Source organism: Anomaloglossus baeobatrachus, chromosome 1 (genome assembly GCF_048569485.1).
Source record: "Anomaloglossus baeobatrachus isolate aAnoBae1 chromosome 1, aAnoBae1.hap1, whole genome shotgun sequence".
NCBI classification, from domain to species: domain Eukaryota; kingdom Metazoa; phylum Chordata; class Amphibia; order Anura; family Aromobatidae; genus Anomaloglossus; species Anomaloglossus baeobatrachus.
The window spans coordinates 655,984,427-656,009,243 of NC_134353.1; the positions used below are offsets into that span (position 1 = coordinate 655,984,427).

General features: G+C 41.6%; 1 protein-coding gene across 1 annotated transcript in view; it reads left to right on the forward strand.

Moving 5' to 3' along the window:
• CASTOR1 (cytosolic arginine sensor for mTORC1 subunit 1) overlaps window positions 1-24,817 on the forward strand; it is a 116,452-nt gene that overhangs the window by 77,931 nt on the left and 13,704 nt on the right. The window contains exons 5-6 of the mRNA XM_075319960.1: window positions 11,108-11,231; window positions 19,372-19,479. Coding sequence (XP_075176075.1) covers window positions 11,108-11,231; window positions 19,372-19,479 — 232 coding nt within the window. The remainder of the gene's footprint in view (window positions 1-11,107; window positions 11,232-19,371; window positions 19,480-24,817) is intronic.

Consider the following 24,817-nt stretch of genomic DNA (forward strand, 5'->3'; position numbering starts at 1 on the left):
GTGACCCCAACGACTCCGCATTAGCGATGTCGTAGCGTGTAAAGCCCGCTTTACTGATTCGAGAAATGGAAGGAACTGTCAAGTTTGGTGGCGGAAGTCTGGTAATGCGGGGTTATTTCACAACCAAAGGCATTGGATTCTTGACCAGGATCAATCGTGGTCTCAATGCTGAGCTATATGTGAGTATCCAACAAAACTCATTACTTCATACACTCAAGTACTATGGGTATGAAAAGAACGACATAGTTTTCTAGCATGACAACTACCCAAAGTATACTTTGAGATTAGTGACATTGGCGAGATTGGGATTGGTTCCATGACCATGAAGTAGAGGGGCTTGATTGTCCCCAGATCTCATCCCAAAGGAACACTTGTGGGTAGAGTTGAAGAACGAGCTGAATACATACCCGAGTGAGAAGACCAGTATGCACCAACATTGGCAAAGTATAGAAGAGATCTTGGGATCAGGTTTTGTTCGAGACCTACCTATTCCAGAGCATGCCCAGCAGGATCCAGACAGTGTTTGAAAGCCAAAGGTGGATTTATAAAATACTAACAAATAAAAAAAATTAAAATTTTAGATTTTTAGGAGCAAAACGATAACAATACAATAACATGACACGAATCTGCATAAGAAATTATATGCTAAATAGTTGCAAGTCAAAACCATGTATGAGATAGCCAAGATGATTGTCTATAAAATGAAGGCAGTTTCCCGTTCGAAGCTCTAGTGGATGATTAGCTATGGAGCCTGAAAGTCAAAAGTTCCGAACATTGGTACCCTTTTGCTTGTCACTGTAAGTAAAGTAGTACTGATATATGAAAACATATGTATACTCAGCGCTTTTTTTTGTAAAACCTCGGCGGCTGAGATTGAGGATCGGGGGGGAACTGTCAGCCGGCTGCTAAGATTGAGGAATTGAGGAGCGGGGAGCGGGTGCTGGCGGGAGTTCCTGTGCAGGCTCTACTTGTTGAGGCACTGGCGGCAGAGAGCCGACCCCCCCCCCATGAATCCCAGCACTGACCACCATCCCCAGTAGAGAACCCCCCCCCCCGATCCCAGCACTGACCATCATCCCCAGCAGAGAACCGAACCCCCTGATCCCAGCAGCACTGGCCCTCCCACCATAGATGGCCCACGTTAGCACTGAGCACCCCCAAAATAATTCCAGAACATTCACACAGCATGAAACTTACCCACACAGTAAATGAAAGAACTCCCATTTTCAACTATGAAGACACTGACCTTGGTCTGTGCAGGAAAGAATGTCATCTATAGCGTGGTGTCCTGAAGTAGAACGCTGCATCAGAAACTAGCGTCCACAAATGGCAAGATGCAGGAGGCAATGGCGTTGCCTCGTCCATTGTGAAATTAGACCACGCCCCTAACACGTAACGGTAGTGACGTCATGACGGGAAGGAGCCTGTACTCTCTAGCATCTAACCTTGTGCTTCTGCTCCACACATGGCTAATTTGTATAGTTTACAAATTAGCCACGTGGACAGAGCCAGAGGTGCTGCCCCTCAGCGCTCTTCAGATTTTCCGGTACGCCATACCGGCACATACCGCCGCAAAAAAGCACGGTTTATACTATAGGTAGCAGACTGGGAAAAAAAAGAGTGTCAGTGTCCAAAAAGTAACTTCATATACTTTTAGTTAACCTATAAGTCATACAAATCAAAGTGTAACAAACCTACGTTCATACACCTCTGCTGTAATGACGCCAGGTTTCAACTTGTGTTTCGGCGTTATCCTTTGTTAGGGGGCTAATGTGGAAATGCGCTTTGGGACATGGCACCATTCCATTGTCATATATATATATATATATATATATATATATATATATATATATATATATAATTATATTAATATTATATATATAATTATATTAATATTATATATATAATGTATATACACAGTACAGACCAAACGTTTGGACACACCTTCTCATTCAAAGAGTTTTCTTTATCTTCATGACTCTGAAAATTGTAGATTCACATTGAAGGCATCAAAACTATGAATTAACACATGTGGAATGAAATACTTAACAAAAAAGTGTGAAACAACTAAAAATATGTCTTATATTCTAGGTTCCTCAAAGTAGCCACCTTTTGCTTTTATTACTGCTTTGCACACTCTTGGCATTCTCTTGATGAGCTTCAAGAGGTGGTCACCAGAAATTGTTTTCACTTCACAGGTGTGCCCTGTTAGGTTTAATAAGGGGGATTTTTTGCCATATAAATGGGGTTGGGACCATCAGTTGTGTTGTGCAGAAGTCTGGTGGATACACAGCAGATAGTCCTACTGAATAGATTGTTAGAATTTTGTATTATGGCAAGAAAAAAGCAGCTAAGTAAAGAAAAACAAGTGGCCATCATTACTTTAAGAAATGAAGGTCAGTCAATCAGAAGAATTGGGAAAACTTCGAAAGTGTCCCCAAGTGCAGTGGCAAAAACCATCAATTGCTACAAAGAAACTGTCTCACATGAGGACTGCCCCAGGAAAGGAAGACCAAGAGTCACCTCTCCTGCGAAGGATAATTTTATCCGAGTCACCAGCCTCAGAAATCGCAGGTTAGAGACCAGATCAATGCCACACAGAGTTCTAGCAGCAGACACATCTCTAGAACAACTGTTAAAAGGAGACTTTGTGCAGCAGGCCTTCATGGTAAAATAGCTGCTAGTAAAGCACTGCTAAAGACAGGCAAGAAGCAGAAGAGACTTGTTTGGGCTAAAGAACACAAGGAATGGACATTAGACTAATGGAAATCTGTGCTTTGGTCTGAGGAGTCCAAATTTGAGATTTTTGGATGCAACCACCGTTTCTTTGTGCGACGCAGAAAAGGTGAACGCATGTACTCTACATGCCTGGTTCCCACCGTGATGCATGAAGGAGGAGGTGTGATGTTGTGGGGGTGCTTTGCTGGTGAAACTGTTGGGTATTTATTCAAAATTGAAGGCATACTGAACCAGCATGGCTACCACAGCATCATGCAGCGGCATGCTATTCCATCCGGTTTGCGTTTAGTTGGACCATCATTATTTTTCAACAGGACAATTACCCCAAACACACCTCCCAAACTCAAAAATCGGTAAGGGTTGTTTATCCATGTTGTTCATCGCTCATGCGGCAGCACACATCGCTATGTGTGACACTGCAGGGGCGAGGACCGTCTCCTTACCTGCCGCCGGCCCCAATGCGGAAGGAAGGAGGTGGGCGGGATGTTACGTCCTGCTCATCTCCGCCCCTCCGCTTTGATTGGCTGGCCGCTTAGTGACGTCGCTGTGATGCCGAACGTCCCTCCCCCTTGAATGAGGGATTGTTCGGCAGTCACAGCAACGCCGCTGACCAGGTAAGTACGTGTGCCGCTGCCGTAGCGATAATGTTCGCTACGGCAGCGATCACAAACAATCGCATGCGCGACGGGTGAACGATTTTCACCATTTTTGAGGTCGCTGGTCAGTGTCACACGCTGCGATATCGTTAATGACGCCGGATGTGCGTCACTAACAACGTGACCCCGACGATAAAACATTAACGATATCGTAGCATGTAAAGCCCCCTTAACTCTGCAAAATTACTCTGTGAGCACCATTCCCTTGGTGAAGACCATAAAAATTAGCACTATAATCCATATCTCTAGAACCATATGGTGGAGTAAAAAAACCCCTCACAAAGAAAAGAATACTCAAGAGAGCAGCAGGAATAAAATATGAGCAAAGACGGCTCACTGTTCACCTGGTGCCAGGTCCGCCTTAAATATTATAAGCATACAAAATACATGAACTTTTGGGGGGAATTTTTGGTGTAAAATGATACAAAGCCTGAAATATTAAACATGTATACATTTGAAACCAGAAGTTTACATACACTATCTAAAAAGACACATCTGCATGTTTTTCTCACTATCGGACATGAAATCAGAATAGACCTTTCCTGTTTTAGGTCAATTAGGAACCAAAATTATTTAGATTTGCCAAATGCCAGAATAATGAGACAGAGCATGTTTTAAAGCATTTTTATTACTTTCTGCAAAGTCAAAAGTTTACATACACTAAGAGTGCTATACCTTTAAACAATACGGGACAGCCCATATGATGATGTCATGTCTTTGGAAGCTTCTGGCTTATTTTGCAGCATCTGAGTTAATTAGAGACACACCTGTGGAGACATTTTAATGCACACCTGAAACACACTGCTTCTTTGTGTAGCATTATGGGAAAGTCAAAAGAAATCAGCCAAGATCTCAGGAAGAGAAATGTGAACTTGCCCAAGTCTGATTCATCCTTGGGTGCAATTTCAAGATACCTTAAGGTGCCTCGTTCATCTGTACAAACAATTATACGCAAGTACAAACAAGATGGGAATGTCCAGTCATCATACCGCTCAGGAAGGAGACAGGCTCTGTGTACCAGAGATGAACGTGCTTTGGTCAGACATATGCATATCAACCCAGGAGAAAAAGCAAAATACCTTGTGAAGATTCTGGTGGAAGCTGGTAATATTTTGTCATTATCTACATTGAAACGAGTACTGTGTCAATATTGGCTGAAAAGCCACTCTACCAGGAAAAAGCCATTACTCCAAAAGAAACATAAAAGATTAATGTTTGCAAATGCACACAGGAACAGAAACCTTAATTTTTGGAGACCTTGTCCTGTGGTCTGACAAAACTAAAATTGAATTGTTTGGCCATAATGATCATCGTTGTTCTATTTGGAGGAAAAAGGAGAAACTTTGAAGCCTAAGAACACCATCCCAACTGTGAAACAAAGGGGTGGCAGCATCATGTTGTGGATTTGTTTTGCTGCAGGAGGGACTGGTGCACGTCACAAAATAGATGGCATCATGAGAACGGAAGAATATGGGGCAATACTGAAGCAACATCTCAAGACATCCGCAAGGAACTTAAAGCTTGGGCGGAAATGGATTTTCCAAATGGACAATGAACTGAAGTATACTGCCTAACTGCTTACAAAGTGGCTTAAGGATAACAAAGTCAATGTTTTGGAGTGGCTATCACAAAACCTTGCTCTCAATCCTATTGGAAATGTATGGGCAAAGCTGAAAAGGCAAGTGCGAGCAAGGCAACCTACAAACATGGCTCAGTTACACCAGTTCTGTCAGGAGGAATGGGCCCAAATTTCTACCAACTATTGTAAGAAGCTTGTGGAAGGAGATCCAAAACATTTGACACAAGCAATACAGTTTAAGGGCAATGGTACCAAATACTAATGAAATGTATATGTAAACGTTTGACTTTGCAGAAAGTAATAAAAATGCCTTAAAACATTCTCATTCTCCTTTCTCTTTCTCTCTCTTTCTCTCTTTCTCTCTCTTTCTCTCTTTCTCTCACTTTTTCTCTTTCTCTCTTTCTCTTTCTCTCTCTTTCTCTTTCTCTCTCTTTCCCGCTCTCTTTCTCACTCTTTTCTCGCTCTCTTTTCTCGCTCTCTTTTCTCGCTCTCTTTTCTCGCTCTCTTTCTCGCTCTCTTTCTCGCTCTCTTTCTCGCTCTCTTTCTCGCTCTCTTTCTCGCTCTCTTTCTCGCTCTCTTTCTCGCTCTGTCGCTCGCTCTTTCTCTCGCTCTTTCTGTCGCTCTTTCTCTCGCTCTCTTTCTCTCGCTCTCTTTCTCTCGCTCTCTTTCTCTCGCTCTCTTTCTCTCGCTCTTTCTCTCGCTCTTTCTCTCGCTCTCTTTCTCTCGCTCTCTTTCTCTCGCTCTCTTTCTCTCGCTCTCTTTCTCTCGCTCTCTTTCTCTCGCTCTCTTTCTCTCGCTCTCTTTCTCTCGCTCTCTTTCTCTCGCTCTCTTTCTCTCGCTCTCTTTCTCTCGCTCTCTTTCTCTCGCTCTCTTTCTCTCGCTCTTTCTCTCGCTCTTTCTCTCGCTCTTTCTCTCGCTCTCTTTCTCTCGCTCTCTTTCTCTCGCTCTCTTTCTCTCGCTCTCTTTCTCTCGCTCTCTTTCTCTCGCTCTCTTTCTCTCGCTCTCTTTCTCTCGCTCTCTTTCTCTCGCTCTCTTTCTCTCGCGCTCTTTCTCTCGCGCTCTTTCTCTCGCGCTCTTTCTCTCGCGCTCTTTCTCTCGCGCTCTTTCTCTCGCGCTCTTTCTCTCGCGCTCTTTCTCTCGCGCTCTTTCTCTCGCGCTCTTTCTCTCGCGCTCTTTCTCTCGCGCTCTTTCTCTCGCTCTCTTTCTCTCGCTCTCTTTCTCTCGCTCTCTTTCTCTCGCTCTCTTTCTCTCGCTCTCTTTCTCTCGCTCTCTTTCTCTCGCTCTCTTTCTCTCGCTCTCTTTCTCTCGCTCTCTTTCTCTCGCTCTCATTTTCTCTCGCTCTCTCGCGCGCTCTCGCACTCTTTCTCATTCTCATGGCATTTGGCAAATATAATTAACTTTAGCAAACCTAATTGACCTAAAACTCATGTGTCTTTAGAGAGTGAGAGAGAGAACTCCTGTGCGTCAATTGTGTATGTATGTGTAAGTATATATGTGTATATATAATAAATATATACACACACATATACATACATAATAAATATATTACACATACACACACATTTTTATATATATAATTATATTAGTACATACATACATACATACAATTAATAGAAACGTTTTGGGTGGGTTGTTTGAACCTTGAGCATGGATAAGCCTACAGCTTCATGTATAAGTATGAAAAGGATGAGACTTTCTCGTCCATTTTTCTTAACGCTGAATGTATTTACTACGCCAGTGAGATGCTGCCCCATAGTGTGCACTGATGCAACATCCTATCCTATTGCACTTGTAGTTGCAGTACATTCCCACAAGATGGAGCTCTAGACCACTTTTTATTCAGTAGCAAATTATTTTGTATCTGTTTAGACACGAGTGCTTATCTATACTTTATTGTATGAGGGACATACAGATTTACAGTTTGTTCTATTTTTGTTTCAAATCACATTTGGAGTTGTCCATTTTTTATCTATAGAAAAACTTAATAATTGCAAAGGAGTATTGATATGTCCTTAGCCTGGTCTAGAAAACAAACCACAACTCTACATCATCAGTTAACATCTTGAAGAACATGCATTTTTTAATCTCAAGCCATCGGTCTCATTGGGTTAGGGTACCAGTACAAATCCTATGACGCGTGCTGCATATTGAAGAAATACACTTTATTTCTTTTTAGAAGTTATTTTTTTAATCAATGTGTCAGGGACAGAAAAGTTACTTTTTTACTTATTTTTTGGGGCCAAACATGTCTTATGGTAGCTGCTTGTTACAATGAGATTCTGATGTAAACTGTAAAGCAAGTTGTTGGAAATGTAATGGTTGAGAGTACAAAGATGCATCAGTCCCTGGACAGCTCATAGACACCACTTCATCATACCAGATGATTGATAATATTGTTAATGACTACGTTTTGTTATACTATTCAAATGAAAATAAAATCCTATTTTGTGTTTGTATGAAGGCCTGCATGGGATGTCCTAACTTTCTATATGCCTGAAGACTTAGTGCCTTGAAAAAGTATTCACCCCCTTTTGAAATTTTTCATGTTGCACTCACAAACACTAATGTACTCTATTAGGATTTTGTGATATACGAACACAAATTACCAAGTATTTGTGAAGTGTAAAGGAAATGATACATGGTTTTCTAAAGATTTAAAAAAAATATAAATCTGAAAATTGTAATATGCAATTGTATTCAGCCCATGTAGTCTAATACCCCTAAATAAAATCCTGAGTGACCAATTGGCTTGAGAGCTCACCTAATTAGTAAATCAAGTCCACCTGTGTGTAATTTATACATATTTGTTGTTTGTATATTTGTATATATTTGTTTTTGAACCTTAGGGATCAAATAGGTTCATGAAAACCAAGGAACACACCAGAGAGGTCAGGGATAAAGTTGTAGACTAGTAAAGGAAGGTTCGGTTGTTGAAAAAAAAATAGGCCAAGCTCTGAACATCTCACAAAGTACTGTTCAAGCCATCATCCAAAAATGGAAGGAGTATATAGAATATATACAGTGCCTACAAGTAGTCTTCAACCCCCTGCAGATTTAGCAGGTTTGATAAGATGCAAATAAGTTAGAGCCTGCAAACTTTAAACAAGAGCAGGATTTATTAACAGATGCATAAATTTTACAAACCAACAAGTTATGTTGCTCAGTTAAATTTTAATAAATTTTCAACATAAAAGTGTGGGTCACTTATTATTCAACCCCTAGGTTTAATGTTTTGTGGAATAACCCTTGTTTGCAATTACAGCTAATAATCGTCTTTTATAAGACCTGATCAGGCCGGCACAGGTCTCTGGAGTTATCTTGGCCCACTCCTCCATGCAGATCTTCTCCAAGTTATCTAGGTTCTTTGGGTGTCTCATGTGGACTTTAATCTTGAGCTCCTTCCACAAGTTTTCAATTGGGTTAAGGTCAGGAGACTGACTAGGCCACTGCAACACCTTGATTTTTAACCCTCTTGAACCAGGCCTTGGTTTTCTTAGCTGTGTGCTTTGGGTCGTTGTCTTGTTGGAAGATGAAATGACGACCCATCTTAAGATCCTTGATGGAGGAGCGGAGGTTCTTGGCCAAAATCTCCCGGTAGGCCGTGCTATCCATCTTCCCATGGATGCGGACCAGATGGCCAGGCCCCTTGGCTGAGAAACAGCCCCACAGCATGATGCTGCCACCACCATGCTTGACTGTAGGGATGGTATTCTTGGGGTCGTATGCAGTGCCATCCCGTCTCCAAACGTCACGTGTGTGGTTGGCACCAAAGATCTCGATCTTGGTCTCATCAGACCAGAGAACCTTGAACCAGTCTGTCTCAGAGTCCTCCAAATGATCATGAGCAAACTGTAGACGAGCCTTGACATGACGCTTTGAAAGTAAAGGTACCTTACGGGCTCGTCTGGAACGGAGACCATTGCGGTGGAGTACGTTACTTATGGTATTGACTGAAACCATTGTCCCCACTGCCATGAGATCTTCCCGGAGCTCCTTCCTTGTTGTCTTTGGGTTAGCCTTGACTCTTTGGACAAGCCTGGCCTCGGCACGGGTGGAAACTTTCAAAGGCTGCCCAGGCAGTGGAAGGCTAACAGTAGTTCCATAAGCCTTCCACGTCCGGATGATGCTCCCAACAGTGGAGACAGGTAGGCCCAACTCCTTGGAAAGGGTTTTGTACCCCTTGCCAGCCTTGTGACCCTCCACGATCTTGTCTCTGATGGCCTTGGAATGCTCCTTTTGTCTTTCCCATGTTGACCAAGTATGAGTGCTGTTCACAAGTTTGGGGAGGGTCTTAATTAGTCAGAAAAGGCTGGAAAAAGAGATAATTAATCCAAACATCTGAAGCTCATTGTTCTTTGTGCCTGAAATACTTCTTAATACTTTAGGGAAACCAAACAGAATTCTGGTGGTTTGAGGGGTTGAATAATAAATGAACCTCTGAATAAACTTTTCACAATTTAAAAAAAAAAATAACATTCTTTTTTGCTGTAGTGCATTTCACACTTCCAGGCTGATCTACCGTCCAAATGTCACAATGCCCAGTTAATTCCAAATGTGTAAACCTGCTAAATCTGCAGGGGGTTGAATACTACTTGTAGGCACTGTATGTATGTATGTATGTGTATATATATATATATATATATATATATATATATATATATATATATATATATATATATATATATATATATATATATATATATATATATATATATATAATACTATTATATTATATTATTTTTATATATATATATATATATATATATATATATATATATATATATATATATATATATATATATATATATATATATATATATATATATATATATATATATGTAAGTATATAATATAATGTGTGTGTATTATAGAATATAACCGCAAACCACTAATTAGAGAAGCGGCCAAGAGGCTCATGGTCACTCTGGAGAAGCTGCAGAGATCCACAGCTGAGGTGCAAGAATTTGTCCACAGGACAATTATTAGTTGCATACTCCACAAACCTGGCCTTTAGCAGGAAGTCATTTTTTATAGTGAACCTTAAGAACCCTTGTTTTCAGTTTGCAAATTATCATGTAGGGGACACAGCTAGCATGAGACAGAAGGGAATTTGGTCAGATGAGCCCAAAGTAGAACTTTTTGGGCTAAATGCAAAACACTTTGCTTGGTAGAAAAGAAACACTGCACATGACCCTAAAAAACATCATCACTACCATCAAACATGGAAGTGGCAGCATCATGCTGTGGAAATGCTTTTCTTCAGGGACAGGGAAGCTGGTCAGAGTTGAGTAGCTAGATACAGGGCGATCCAGGAAGAAAATCTGTTAGAGGCTGTAAAAGACTTGAGACTAGAGCATAGGTTTACCTACAGCAGGATAACTACCCTAACCATACTGCCAGAGCTACAATAGAATGGTTTATATCAGTGGTTCCCAAACTCCAGTCCTCACGGCCTCCAACAGGTCATGTTTTCATGAGTTCCTTGGTATTGCACAGGTGATTCCTTGATAATGATTCCATCACCTGTTCAATGCTAAGGAAATCCTGAAAACATGACCTGTTGGGGGCCGTGAAGACTGGAGTTTAGAAAAGACAGATTTAGATCTAAACACATTCATGTGTGTGAATGGCCTAGTCACAGTCGAGATCGAAACCTATGGACAATCAGTAGAAGATTTGAAAATTTCTGTTCACAGACGCCTCCATCCAATCTCACTGAGCTAGAGGTAGTATGCAAAGAAGAATGGGCAAAAATGTCAGCGTCTATATGTGCAAAGCTGGTAGAGACATACCCCAAAACACTTGCAGCAGTAATTTCCTCGAAAGGTAGTCCTACAAAGTGTTGACTCAACGGGGCTTAATACACATGCACATCACTATTTTAATATATTTAGAATTAAAATCTTTACAAAACTTGACAAATACTTGCTGCTTTGTCTTATATTATTGTGTGGTATACGAGTATCACATAAAATCCCAATAAAAGGCATTTGTTTTGTAAGTGTAACTTGAAAAAAATGTGGAAAAGTTCACGGAGTATGAATACTTTTTCAAGGTGCTGTAAATGCGGTCAAGTAGTGCTGTATGTTTATATGTTTTAACCAGTTTAATATATATTTTTTTTTTATAATAGTGTTTAACTTGACAGTACATCCTGTGCAAAGTCCAGCAAACAAATTTTGCATCCTGACGTTGGATCGTGACACCCTCCCATCCATCTCTACCATTCTGTTAGATGTCCTGTTCTACTCCCAGGAGTGAGTGAATTCAAATCATTTATATATATTTTAATGAATTGTTTTGGATTTTTCAAGGATGATACTGGAGATAATGAACTATTTTTTACGTGCTTATACATACCCTGGCTGTTGCAGTAATGCTCTTCAATTGATTCATACTGGTTCTTTACCGGTGACTAGTGATGGGCAAAGCTAGCTATCTGCTTTATCTGCGCTGGGTATCAAAATATGAGGACCCTATGCCATATTTTCCAATTATTTATTCATTTTTTATTTTTTAGACTCCACTTCAGGGACCCAAACAGTTAGTGTGAGGGCAACCAATCACAGACATCGGGAGTCTGACTGCAACCAATCACATGTGCTGTCACAGAGGGTGGGCGGGGAAAGCAGTGAATATTCTTGAGATTTAATGAGTGGTAACTCAGTAAGGATAATTGTCCTGCTTTAATCCCCATTTTGCTTCCTTTTGCAGCCTCCTAGTCATTACCAACACCATTTTATAACACTTAAGTTCGAGTCCCTTAGACTTATATGGGATTCTGGTCAAGTCTGGTCCTGAACTGGACTTTTTTTTTTTCTTTTTTTTTTTTTCTAAGTCCAACCGGACCCAAACATCTGCAGGCTTGCCCATCTCTACTGCTGATGCCATATCTGGCATTCATGTGATTGCTGCAGCCAATCTCCTGATTCAGGAGCCATATCATGCTGGCATGTACTATAAAGACCAGTAATTGGTTGTGGCTTTTTATGGACCCAGCAGGATCCACAAAAACATTTGTTCTTGGACCAGTAGAAGTCTGAGTTGATGAGCATTGCTAATTTTATTATTCTTTATCAGTTCCTGCTCTCAGCTTATTTTTATAAAAATGTTGTACTTTTTATTATGATTGTTATTTGTCGAATTTAGAAGAAGGTTATTTTGGTCTCAGAGATCTTGGACCGTGAATAAGCAACAAATTATACCGGGTACATTAATCTGTATGTAATATGCTTGGACCAGGATTTTATCACTATTTGTTAAGTTGCATCTGCAACAAAGTACAATGAAATACAATGCCTCCCTGTATGTCACAGCTTTCTTCCAGATTTTCCTGGATATCACATATTCACAGGGTTAAATTTGCCATAAAACCCAACCAAAGGAGCATTGTTTAATTGTAACTCTCCAGAATGTCATCAGGACAACTGACGTTCATGGCACTGTGCTACATATTTTCGCAGTTGGCGCATCAACTGACAACTGAATGGCTTGGCATTTCCCATTAATTTCCATGTAGAAGAAAATGTGATAGATTAAAGCCCTCACTGAAAAGCTCCTCAAACTCCAGCTCAATGGAGGTATCCACTTATGGGGACAGGTTTTTTTTTCTTGTTCATGCTTGTAAAATTTTTTTACACTTTTGGGTTTCATTAAATATCATGTATTGTATGAAGTCAGTGCTAATAAATCAGCTGAAAGGCTTTTAATGAATACCTAATAAATAAATTATCTTTAGCCAAAAATGCATGTATTTATATAAGGGGAAAAAAATTATCCCAAAAATAGAAAATTCCTTTAACCCCTCAGCGGGAACGGATGAATGGGAAAGGCTCAGGAGCGGAGCCAGCTCGATTCCCGGCAGACAATGTCAGAGTTACTCAGCCACCATCTGCCTTAACAACTGCGAGTGGAGCAGAGCTCTGCCCCTGGTTGTTAACCTGTTACATGCTGCTGTCATTCTTGGCGGCATTTATAGTTTGCTGAATATGGTCGCACTACTCTGACTGCCCATCAGTGCTCCCCACAACACAATCACGGGGTGCTGATGAGTTGCCATGACAGCCGAGGGCCTGCTGTAGACCCTCGGGTTTGCCATATCGCTCCTCCTATTCAAAAATAAAGTAGAAAAAACAATTAAAAAACCTTGATTTTAAAGATACTAAAAAGAAAAAGTAAACCCTTTTTTCCCCAATGATAATAAAGATGTAGCTTAACCAAAATAGACGTGGCATTGTGGTGTACATAAAAGTCCGATCTATCAAAATATAAAAAAATTAATTTAACCTGATTGGTAAAAAAGTATAAAGAGCAAAAAAAAAAATCAAAACTCCAGAATTGTTTTTTTGTTGTTTTCTTTTTGTCCACAGCTTTGCAAAAAAAACGATGAAGATATCTCATGTACTCCAAAAGGATGCCAGTAAAAACATGAGGTTGCCCTGTAAAAAAACAAACCCTCACACAGCCATAGTGACCGCAAAATGAAAACATTACGGATGTTGGAAAATGAACAAACAATATACCGTATTTTCCGGCGTATAAGACGACTTTTTAACCCCTGAAAATCTTCTCAAAAGTCGGGGGTCGTCTTATACACCGGGTGTCGTCTCATACGGGGGTGCACGGTGCTGCATGAGCCCATTGTTTAGTAATGCCCTCCTACTGGTCCCCTTCTTACACACAATAAACATTATTCTCACCTGTTCTCCATTCACGCTGTGCCTTCAGCTTCTGGCAGACCGCAAGCCCATAGACCCCTCCGCGATAGCGTCCTGTACACGGGGCCGTCGCCGTTCCCGTCATGGCTTTACTGTATATGAATGATTTGCGGTGCCGTAAAGCATTCAACTGCAGTAAAGCACTAACATCAGCGGCGACGCCCCGTGTACAGGACGTGATCATGGAGGGGTCTTTGGGCCTGCGGTCCGCAAGAAGCACTCCTCCATGATCGCATCCCATACACAGGACTGCTGCTGTCAGCGCTTTACTGCAGTTGAATGCTTTACGGCACCGCAAAGCACTCAACTGCAGTAAAGCCATGACAGCAGCCTGCAGCCTTGTGCGTCGGACGCTATGTGCCTTGCGGTCTACAAGAAGCAGCTGAAGTCACCATGGGAATGGAGGAGAGGTAAGAATAATGTTTGAGTGCAACCAACGGCATAATAGGGGACAAGAAGGGGACCGGTAGGAGGGCATTACTAAACAATAAGCACATTACTACAACGGGGAGGGACAAGGATGGGCATATTACTAAACAATGGACACATTACTGCAGGGGACATTACTGCAGGGGACATTACTAAACAATGGGCACATTACTCGGGTCGACTTATTATACGGTATATCCCAAACTCTATATTTTAATTAGAAAAGTTGGGGGTTGTCTTATACGCCCAGTCATCTTATACGACGGAAAAGACGGTATATATATTTTTTTTTTTTATGAACTTTAAAATAATTTTATTTTCATTAAAAAAATAAATAAATTTGGTATCAACGTAATTGTACTGACCTGAAAAATCATATTGCAGGGTTATTTTTACTATATAAAATATAGAAATGTGGCACTCCTTCTATGGTCGCTGGTGCTTGGATAGGGTCCCACCCCAGATCAAAAAATTGAAAAAAATCCAGCACTCAAAGCATTCAACTGAAATTGTTTTATATTTTATTCATTGATCTGTGTAACTATTAAAGACGTTTCGGTCATCCGACCTTCATCAGATTACACTACAATAAAAAGATACATAAAAGATTTTTAAGTATACAGAAATAATGGCATTATACAATCATGGTAACAAAAAAGGGCAGAAATATTCACCACATTATAATGCATGAATCATGAACTATGATATACAAAAAATGTCAACAAAAAGACAAAAATGAAGAATCTGTCAGTTGAGCCGCTTCACTAGCAGATATAATGTCCACCTGAAGATATAATTGAAATACAGATAATATGTAGCATAATAGAACCATTATACAATAAAAGGGGAACCAAACAGGAAACCCAAAAATTTATCAAAAAATGTATATCTTGCTAATGTAGAGGAACAAAGAGCCTAAGCACCAGCACTGAGACACTATTCTAATCTAATAAAACAGACAATACACAGAAATACCATGCAATGAACACTCACCAGAAAGGGCTTTGAAGAAATATATGAAAAAGCTGGACCAGAGGAAAAAGCTGCCCGTCCGGGTCTGCAGTCAATGTAATCTGACAGTCCAATGTCCAGATTTAAATAGACCGCTCAATTAGCTCATTAACAAGTTACAGAGCGTCACTTCCGGTCCGAAGACGGGAAGTGACGTCACGGAGCGTCACTTCCGGTCCGAAAACCGGAAGTGACGTTACCGGCTGCCAATGTGTAAATCCTGATGGTTGGCAACTGTAGACATACACAGACAGCCGCTCATCACCGCGGAACGTCACTTCCGGTCCGCAAACCGGAAGTGACGATCCTGGTTGGCAACATGTAAACCAGATGGTTGGCAAGCGCTAAAATCGCGCTGACTGGCAATGTCCCCTTATACAATGACCATGAAATAAGGGTAATTAAGCCCAAACTAGTGTAATGAATAAGAGACTCTATTGGTAACATTATTTAAAGACAAATTACCTAAAAGGTCAAATAAAAGAAAAAATAGAAGAAATAAAATAAGAGGACTAAGGGAATGGTGTATTTATTCGGAATCAATTTAATAATTTTTCATCAACTATAATCAACCCTAGTAAAAAAAACAAAACAACTTTTTTCTCTTTTTTCTCTTTTTTTTCTCTTTTTTCTCTTTTTTCTCTTTTTTCTCTTTTTTCTCTTTTTTCTCTTTTTTCTCTTTTTTCTCTTTTTTCTCTTTTTTCTCTTTTTTCTCTTTTTTCTCTTTTTTCTCTTTTCTTTTTAGTTTTTCTCTTTTCTTTTTTCTTTTTTCCTTTTTCTTGTTTTTTTACTAGGGTTGATTATAGTTGATGAAAAATTATTAAATTGATTCCGAATAAATACACCATTCCCTTAGTCCTCTTATTTTATTTCTTCTATTTTTTCTTTTATTTGACCTTTTAGGTAATTTGTCTTTAAATAATGTTACCAATAGAGTCTCTTATTCATTACACTAGTTTGGGCTTAATTACCCTTATTTCATGGTCATTGCATAAGGGGACATTGCCAGTCAGCGCGATTTTAGCGCTTGCCAACCATCTGGTTTACATGTTGCCAACCAGGATCGTCACTTCCGGTTTGCGGACCGGAAGTGACGTTCCACGGTGATGAGCGGCTGTCTGTGTATGTCTACAGTTGTCAACCATCAGGATTTACACATTGCCAGCCGGTAACGTCACTTCCGGTTTTCGGACCGGAAGTGACGCTCCGTGACGTCACTTCCGGTCTTCGGACCGGAAGTGACGCTCTGTAACTTGTTAATGAGCTAATTGAGCGGTCTATTTAAATCTGGACATTGGACTGTCAGATTACATTGACTGCAGACCCGGACGGGCAGCTTTTTCCTCTGGTCCAGCTTTTTCATATATTTCTTCAAAGCCCTTTCTGGTGAGTGTTCATTGCATGGTATTTCTGTGTATTGTCTGTTTTATTAGATTAGAATAGTGTCTCAGTGCTGGTGCTTAGGCTCTTTGTTCCTCTACATTAGCAAGATATACATTTTTTGATAAATTTTTGGGTTTCCTGTTTGGTTCCCCTTTTATTGTATAATGGTTCTATTATGCTACATATTATCTGTATTTCAATTATATCTTCAGGTGGACATTATATCTGCTAGTGAAGCGGCTCAACTGACAGATTCTTCATTTTTGTCTTTTTGTTGACATTTTTTGTATATCATAGTTCATGATTCATGCATTATAATGTGGTGAACATTTCTGCCCTTTTTTGTTACCATGATTGTATAATGCCATTATTTCTGTATACTTAAAAATCTTTTATGTATCTTTTTATTGTAGTGTAATCTGATGAAGGTCGGATGACCGAAACGTCTTTAATAGTTACACAGATCAATGAATAAAATATAAAACTATTTCAGTTGAATGCTTTGAGTGCTGGATTTTTTTCAATTTTTTGATCAGGGTTATTTTTACTGTTCAATTAACACCATGAAAACAATCCCTAAAAAATAAATATGGAATTGCTTGTTTGTTTTTTCCATTTTCTAATACATTATATGGTACAGTTAATAGTGTCATTCAAAAGTACAACTAGTTCCGCAAAAAACAAACCCTCCTATTGCTGTGTGGATAGAAAAATAAGAAAGTTATGGTTCTTGGCGAGGTCCTTTAAGGCTCATTCACAGCGGAGCCAACTTATTAATGGTACAGTCAGACGGGCATGGTGTTTCCATGTGGAACTTTTTTTTTTTTTTTTTATTTAGATCTCCTAATCCCCCTCCCTCCACACCACACCAGCGTTTGTTTGTTTGGTTTTTTTTTTTGTTTTTTTTTTTAAATCATAAGGCCCTGTCACACACAACGACTTACTAGCGATCCCGAAAACGATGTGACCTGATAGGGATCGCTGGGAGGTCGCTGGTGAGATGTCACACAGTCAGATCTTACCAGCGATGCAGGAACAATACAGGCGCAGTAGCGACCTGTATAACGATCTCGGCAGTCACTGTGACCCTGTCACACAGTGTCAAACACAGCGATGTGTCCTGCCCAGCAGGACATCGCCTTTGAAGAAAATGGTCTGGACCATTCTGCAACGACTAGACATCTCACAGCAGGGGCCTGATCGCTGGTAAGTGTCACACATAACAAGATCGCTAACGGGATCGCTACTGAGTCACAGAAACCGTGACTCAGCAGCGATCTCGCTAGCGATCTCGTTATGTGTCACGGTACCTTAAGCCCCTGCCTTTTGTCATATATTCACTTTCCGGCGGCTTCACCATTCACCAATGCCTCTTCAGTCCACGGCGTCATCTTGTGACAGTAACGTCTGATTGGCTGGAAGTCAAAAATTGCATCACAAGCGCTCACTGCATCTCTACTAGAGCCAGAACAAGGCTACCACAGAGTTGTATTGATTTCTCATCTCCGGCGCACTTCGTGAAACACTGTGTTGCACTGAAAAGTCAAACATTACAGGAGACCTACCGGAGCAACGGTGATAGAAGATAATTGTATAACAAATAGAAGTAAAAAATCTGGGCACTGCTTACAGTCTATCAAAACCTGCCGGCGGCGTTTTCTTAGTCCATTCTGTCCTTATTGTAGGAGTCGCTTGCACTTCTGCTGTCCTGCTGCAGGTTTATACTGAGCCCACACCTAGGGTAAGACGGCTAGAGGAAGGCTGACAGCCACCGAGGTGCTATTGCCAAGCAGTAGAAATGTCCATCCAAGAAAAAAGATCGGCAGCACTCTGCTTTCACGGGTCCACACTCGTTTTAGCGTGGACCTGTGAAAGCACCCCTAGAGGTGCGAAACGGTACCGTCGTCCTTTGTTCTCCCTCCCCTCATTTCCCCTCTGTTGTCTCACCTGTTTGCATGTAGCAACATTGAACTCCTCACACCGCAGAGTGCTGCCGATCTTTTTTCCTGGGTGATAGAAGATAAAGCTGCCGGAAGGCGAGTGTAAGACAGGAGTCAGGGGGCTTGTATTTAAAGAACCGCTCCAGCTGTGCATTAAAAAAACACACTGGAGTGTTGCATTAAGAGTTAAATAATAGGAGTCTGTTTTTTTGCCAGAAATGTATTGGAATGACGAAAGCGCTTTATATAGATCCAGGAACAAACTTTTTTTTTTTCCTCAGGAATCGAGTACATCCGCAGAAGTAGTTTAGTATCCAGTTGTGGTTTCATATTTCCTAGAACAGATAGACTTGTCATTGGAGGCTACCAGCCCATGGGTGCCCAGACAGGATAGAAACAGCAGGAAGTGGTCAATTCTGTATCCTTACAACATCAAAACACAATGATGTTGAAAAGGTACAGGAGCTTCTCGAAAACGTGAATGTGCAATGATCTGCTCCTAAAGAAGCCGCCCCTACAAAAATTGTATCCACTAAACCTTTCTGAATATGTATGCAGCGTAGTGCACATATATTAAAAATACTTCCCGATCGCCATCTTCCCCAGTTTCCAGCGTTGCTCCGCTCCTCTTCTGTATCATATGACTTTAACTCCGACTCACGACATCGCACAAAGGATTTATATGGACTGGAAGTCATTTTCCAATGTACGTTCTGAGGCTCCATAGACTTACACACTAAAAAACGACTTCATGTTAGGCATACATGTGACTGCTGCAGCAGTCATGCTGGCATAAAAAGAAAATAACAAAAACAGAATATTTATGAGCCGTGGGAATAAAATGGGAGACAAAAAGAATGTTACCTTTTGATCAGATAACAAGTCCTCTTTAAAATGTTTTTCCAATTTTGTTACAGGTCACATGAGGAGCCTCCTACGCAGAACAGTGAATCCTTTCGCTTTTTTGCCTTCTCCTTGATAGACGGATATATATCCATTGTTATGGATACAGAGATACAGAAGAAGTATGTAGTATTCAGTTATATTTATATAATATATACAATAGACAGTATGCCGGAAAAAAGAAATGTTGCATGTATTCGGGCATAAAGGTACGGTAGAAAGTTATTACCAAATTTCTGTCTTGGAATTTTTAAAGCTCCATTCCAGTGATTTTTTTTTCTTACTTTAATTTCCTCCTTAGTTATCGTGTTTGTAAGTATCATGATTGTAATAACGTAGCCAGCGGTTGCCATCTACTTTCAGTCTCGACCTCTGTGGTCCACTCCGGCACTGTGTGACTGCATCTGTATCCTGCTGGATCGTGAGAGTGGTGGTTACGGGAGCGGCGGTTACTCTCACTGTAAGACTCGGAGCAAGGTCTCTAGGAGCGTTCTGAGCCGCAGATTGGCTTTGAGAAAAATCAAAAAGTCATCTGTCCTCGGCACAGCAACCACTGCGATACGGCAGGTCACAAATGCAGTCACCTTGTGCTGCAACGGACTGGAGTGCCGCTGAAATCGGGAGAAGGGGGCGACCGGTGAGTGTCACTACTGTCATGGCACCTATGTGATTCCCAAAAAGGGGAAAAACATTACTGGAGTGGGGCTTTTAAGAAAAACCCTAGCCATTGTAAATGAACTTTGATACATTTTTGCTGTTTTGGTGGTAAAGGAAATCTTGATTATATGTCAGATATTAATTGATAGCTGCCTTTGCCTTTTTTTGGGCTGGCAGATACCCGTGGAAAAACATCACTAAGCCTTAAACCCAAGTTATGTTTCTGTGGTATTCTGGTGTTAATATTTTCTAATGTTTTGGCATATTAATATATGGTGTAACTTTCTGATCAGTTGTGGTCTAAGGGTCTGTTCACAATACAATCTCAGTATACACACTGAGTGCGTTTGAAAAACAAAGAAAATGTAATATATCGGTATTGGTAGGATGAGCCATTTCCAATGGGGAAATGAAGTTCAACCACACTTAAAGTGGAACCGTTATTTTAATTTTTATTTTATAAATGAATAGTACACATAAAAATAAGCAACTTTGTAATATAGCTTATCAGAGAAATCTGCTTCTTTCTCTGCCAGAATTAATCAGTCATTATTCTGAGGTAAAATCTGTATTCAGTGATAGGAGATGGCAGTTGTTACAGATGAGGTTCTATGATGGGAGGAGGGAGGGGCTAGATGCAGAGCTCCTCCCCCTCTTCCATCTACATAGCATCTCATCAGTAACAGCTGCCATCTCCTCTCAGTAATGGGAAAGTCTTCACTGAGTACAGATTTTACCTCAGAATTGAGAATTTTGATAACGACCAATTCCGGCAAAGAGAAGCAGATTTCTCTGATAAGATATATTACAAAGTTTCTTATTTTCATGTGCACTATTGATTTATGAAATAAAATTTTAAATGATGCCTACACTTTGTTTGACCATCTCTAGGCTTTACAAACTCTTAGAATTGTGGGAATGTCTGGCATACCACGCTGTTTCAATGCAGTGACGTTCTCAAGCTCATGCATGTTTGACTCTGAAACTGTAGTGTTTCAGATTAAAAGCTGTCAGGGACCAAGCTGCACTAGAGACTTGTCGGAGAGATGGGTCTCTGGTGGCTTCTCCCTGCACATTGCCAATGTTTGAGGTCTCTCCTTATACATGCCCACAGGGTAAGACCTGTCAGTCACTGGTAGTGGGCGGTAAGAAGCTGCCAGGGACCAAGCTGCACTGGAGACTTGTCGGAGAGATGGGTCTCTGGTGGCTTCTCCCTACACGTTGCCAATGTTTGAGGTCTCTCCTTATACATGCCCACAGGGTAAGACCTGTCAGTCACTGGTAGTGGGCGGTAAGAAGCTGCCAGGGACCAAGCTGCACTGGAGACTTGTCGGAGAGATGGGTCTCTGGTGGCTTCTCCCTACACGTTGCCAATGTTTGAGGTCTCTCCTTATACATGCCCACAGGGTAAGACCTGTCAGTCACTGGTAGTGGGCGGTAAGAAGCTGCCAGGGACCAAGCTGCACTGGAGACTTGTCGGAGAGATGGGTCTCTGGTGGCTTCTCCCTGCACGTTGCCAATGTTTGAGGTCTCTCCTTATACATGCCCACAGGGTAAGACCTGTCAGTCACTAGTAGTGGGCGGTAAGAAGCTGCCAGGGACCAAGCTGCACTGGAGACTTGTCGGAGAGATGGGTCTCTGGTGGCTTCTCCCTGCACGTTGCCAATGTTTGAGGTCTCTCTTTATACATGCCCACAGGGTAAGACCTGTCAGTCACTGGTAGTGGGCAGTAAGAAGCTGCCAGGAACCAAGTAGTCTACCGTGTGGCTCTGTCCCTAGCTGGGTTTTAAAGTTTGATTTTTCTTTCAAGCGTTGCAGCATTTCAGAATGAAATAACATGTACACTACTCAGAGTTATGGATATTTGGCTTTCAGGTGAAGTTTCAGGATGATCCTAAAAGGTCCTCTAAGCTTTCAGGTGAGCCTAATGTGGCCCTCTCTAAACCCTTTTAATGCTCTTGTCCACTGTTCAATGTTTCTGGACTTTTTGCACAATTTGCTGTTCTCTAACAAGAAACTTAATGGAAAAATTCACAATAGGTGTTTGATCCATGAATCACCCAAACATTTCAGGATTCAATTAGTATTAGTATGTAAACCGTCCTCCTCATCATGCTGGTCACACTTTGATATAGGCCGATAACTTTGGCACACAGTAGAAAAAAATATGCAGCCATTCAAAGAATGCCTTTTATTTTCAGCCAAAAAATGTAACCCATGAACGACAGCCCGACGCTTCGGCTCAGATCCGAGCCTTTCTCAAGGTTTGGCCTGGTAAGTAGCAGAAAATCACAACAGTGTATGTACATTCAGAAATTCAGCATGCTCGACATACAAGTGCTCAAAGCAAAATACAAAAATATACAAAAGAATACAAAGAGTTCCATCACATTCAAAAAGGCTACGTTAGACCATGTAGCATAGTGGAGGATAAATCTTCCATGGGGGTGCCTTTGTAAGCAGAAACAGTACATGGTAGTGAATAAGACATAGGCCCCTGGAATAGCAGGCATATATACATTATAATATAATACCAGTAATATGCAAGGACTACAGAAGCGTTACAGGACTATACAGATGGAATATATGGGAATATACCATAAAGGGTTACAGGTGCGGAGATGCAATGAAATCACAGTGAGTAATGGTGAAATCGCCTATAAGGAGAACAAAGGTGTTACACAAGAAGAGCACAGTACTAGATAAAGGTATGCAGTGTGATAAGAACATTGCTACATGGGCTAACGAATATGATGTAACTCTTTGTATACTTTGTATATTTTTGTATTTTGCTTTGAGCACTTGTAAGTTAAGCATGCTCAATTTCTGTGTGTCATACACTGTTGTGATTTTTTGTTTCCTTTCCGCTACTTACCAGGCCATACCGTGAGGCTGTGTGCACACGTTGCGTTTTTTACCGCGGAAACGCTGCGTTTAGAACGGCAGCGTTTCTGTGGCAAATTGCATGCGTTCAGCTTTCCCAGCAAAGTGTATGAGAAAGCCGAAAAATCAGTGCCAAAAATCGGTGCGGAAAGAAAAGCAGCATGTCACTTCTTTTGTGCGTTGTGGCTGCGTTCTCTCCCCCATTGAAATCAATGATGCGGGTCAGACCGCAGCTACAACGCAGTGAGCGGCTTTTTTGTTGCGGTCCGCGGGCTTTGTCGGCATGCCAGAACGCAGGCATTTACCTGGAAGTGAGGTCAAGAGGTTTCCTGTTGACCTCACTTCCTGGCAAAGTTCAGGAAAGCCCCCGGTGTCGCCAAAGTGCCCGCCCCGACCCCCCTCCCGAAAATCCAACATGGCCGCGCGCACAGCAGCGCACCGGCCACCCTACTCCTCTGTTTCTGTCGCATGTGCAATAACACATGCGACAGAAAACTGCTCCTCAGGCCCTGCCAGGTCACCCCCTATTCCCCCCGGTGTCCCCCGGTAACCCCCGTACCTGTCATAGCGCTGATCCCCCGCGGCCCCCTCCTCCTTCACAGCAGACGCCGGCCGGTCACATGTGCCGAGCAGCTGACGGCTTCCTGTGTTCAGTGTGAGCTGCGCTGGCTGCTGCTCGGCACTGTGCAGCTGTGACCCAGGGAGAGTGGGTGCAGATTCTTTGCACCCACTCTCCTCAAATAGAGGGTCTGCACTACTAGAAAATGGGGGACACGTTCCCTGAGCGTGCCCCCCATATTCTAGAAGGTCCAGAGGTGACGTGGGACGTCAAAATGGATACTGCGGAACCAATTTTTTTTCTTTTCAATAAATTGGTGAAAGAGGATATGTTTTTGGGGAGTGTTTTTTCAAATAAATTTTTTTTGGTTGTCAATTTTTTTTGCTATTACTGTCAATTAGTTATGTCTGGTATCAAATAGATGCCGTGACATCACTAATTGCTGGGCTTGATGCCAGGTGACATTACACATCTGGTATCAACCCCATTTATTACCCCGTTTGCCACCGCACCAGGGCGCGGGATGAGTTGGGGCGAAGCGCCAGGATTGGCACATCTAATGGATGCGCCACTTCTGGGGCGGCTGTGGCCTGCTATTTTTAGGCTGGGAAGAGTCCAATAACCATGGCTCTTCCCATCCTGAGAATACCAGACCCCAGCTGTCAGCTTCACCTTGGCTGGTGATCTAATTTGGGGGGGACCCCACGTTTTTGTTTTTTTTTTAATTATTTATAAATAAAAAAAACAGCTTGGGGAGCCCTCCAAATTGATCACCAGACAAGATGAAGCTGTCAGCTGTGGTTTGCAGGCTACAGCTGTCTGCTTTACCCTGACAAGCTATCAAAAATAGGGGGGACCCCACGTCATTTATTTTAATTTTTTTTTTTTAAGGCTAGGCACCCTTTAGTGCCACATGAAAGGCACTAAAGGGCGCCAGCTTAGAATATGCAGGGGGGTGGGACGTTATATATATGTTTGAAATCCATTGACACATTTTAGGCTGTGTGCCCACAATCAGGGTTTGCAGCGTTATGGGCGCAGTGTTTTCCCTGTGTCCATAACGCTGCGTTGTACAGTAGAAGCACAGTGGAAGGAATTTTAGAAATCCCGTGCCCACTGTGCTTCTCTTCTCCGCAGCATAAACCGACCTGTGGTGCAGCTTCCCGAGCCTCAGCAAGTAAATTTATGCTGCGGAGACAAGAGTGTTCTCTGCAGGTAGCATAGAGCTCCACAGCAGCCTGAACCCAAATCGTGGTCATGGGCAGCTGCGTTCTCCCGTGGACAACACTCACATCTCTGCAGGAAGGCTGGCACTGTGTACTGGATGTACTGTGGCACTGTCACTGGATCATGTGGTCAAA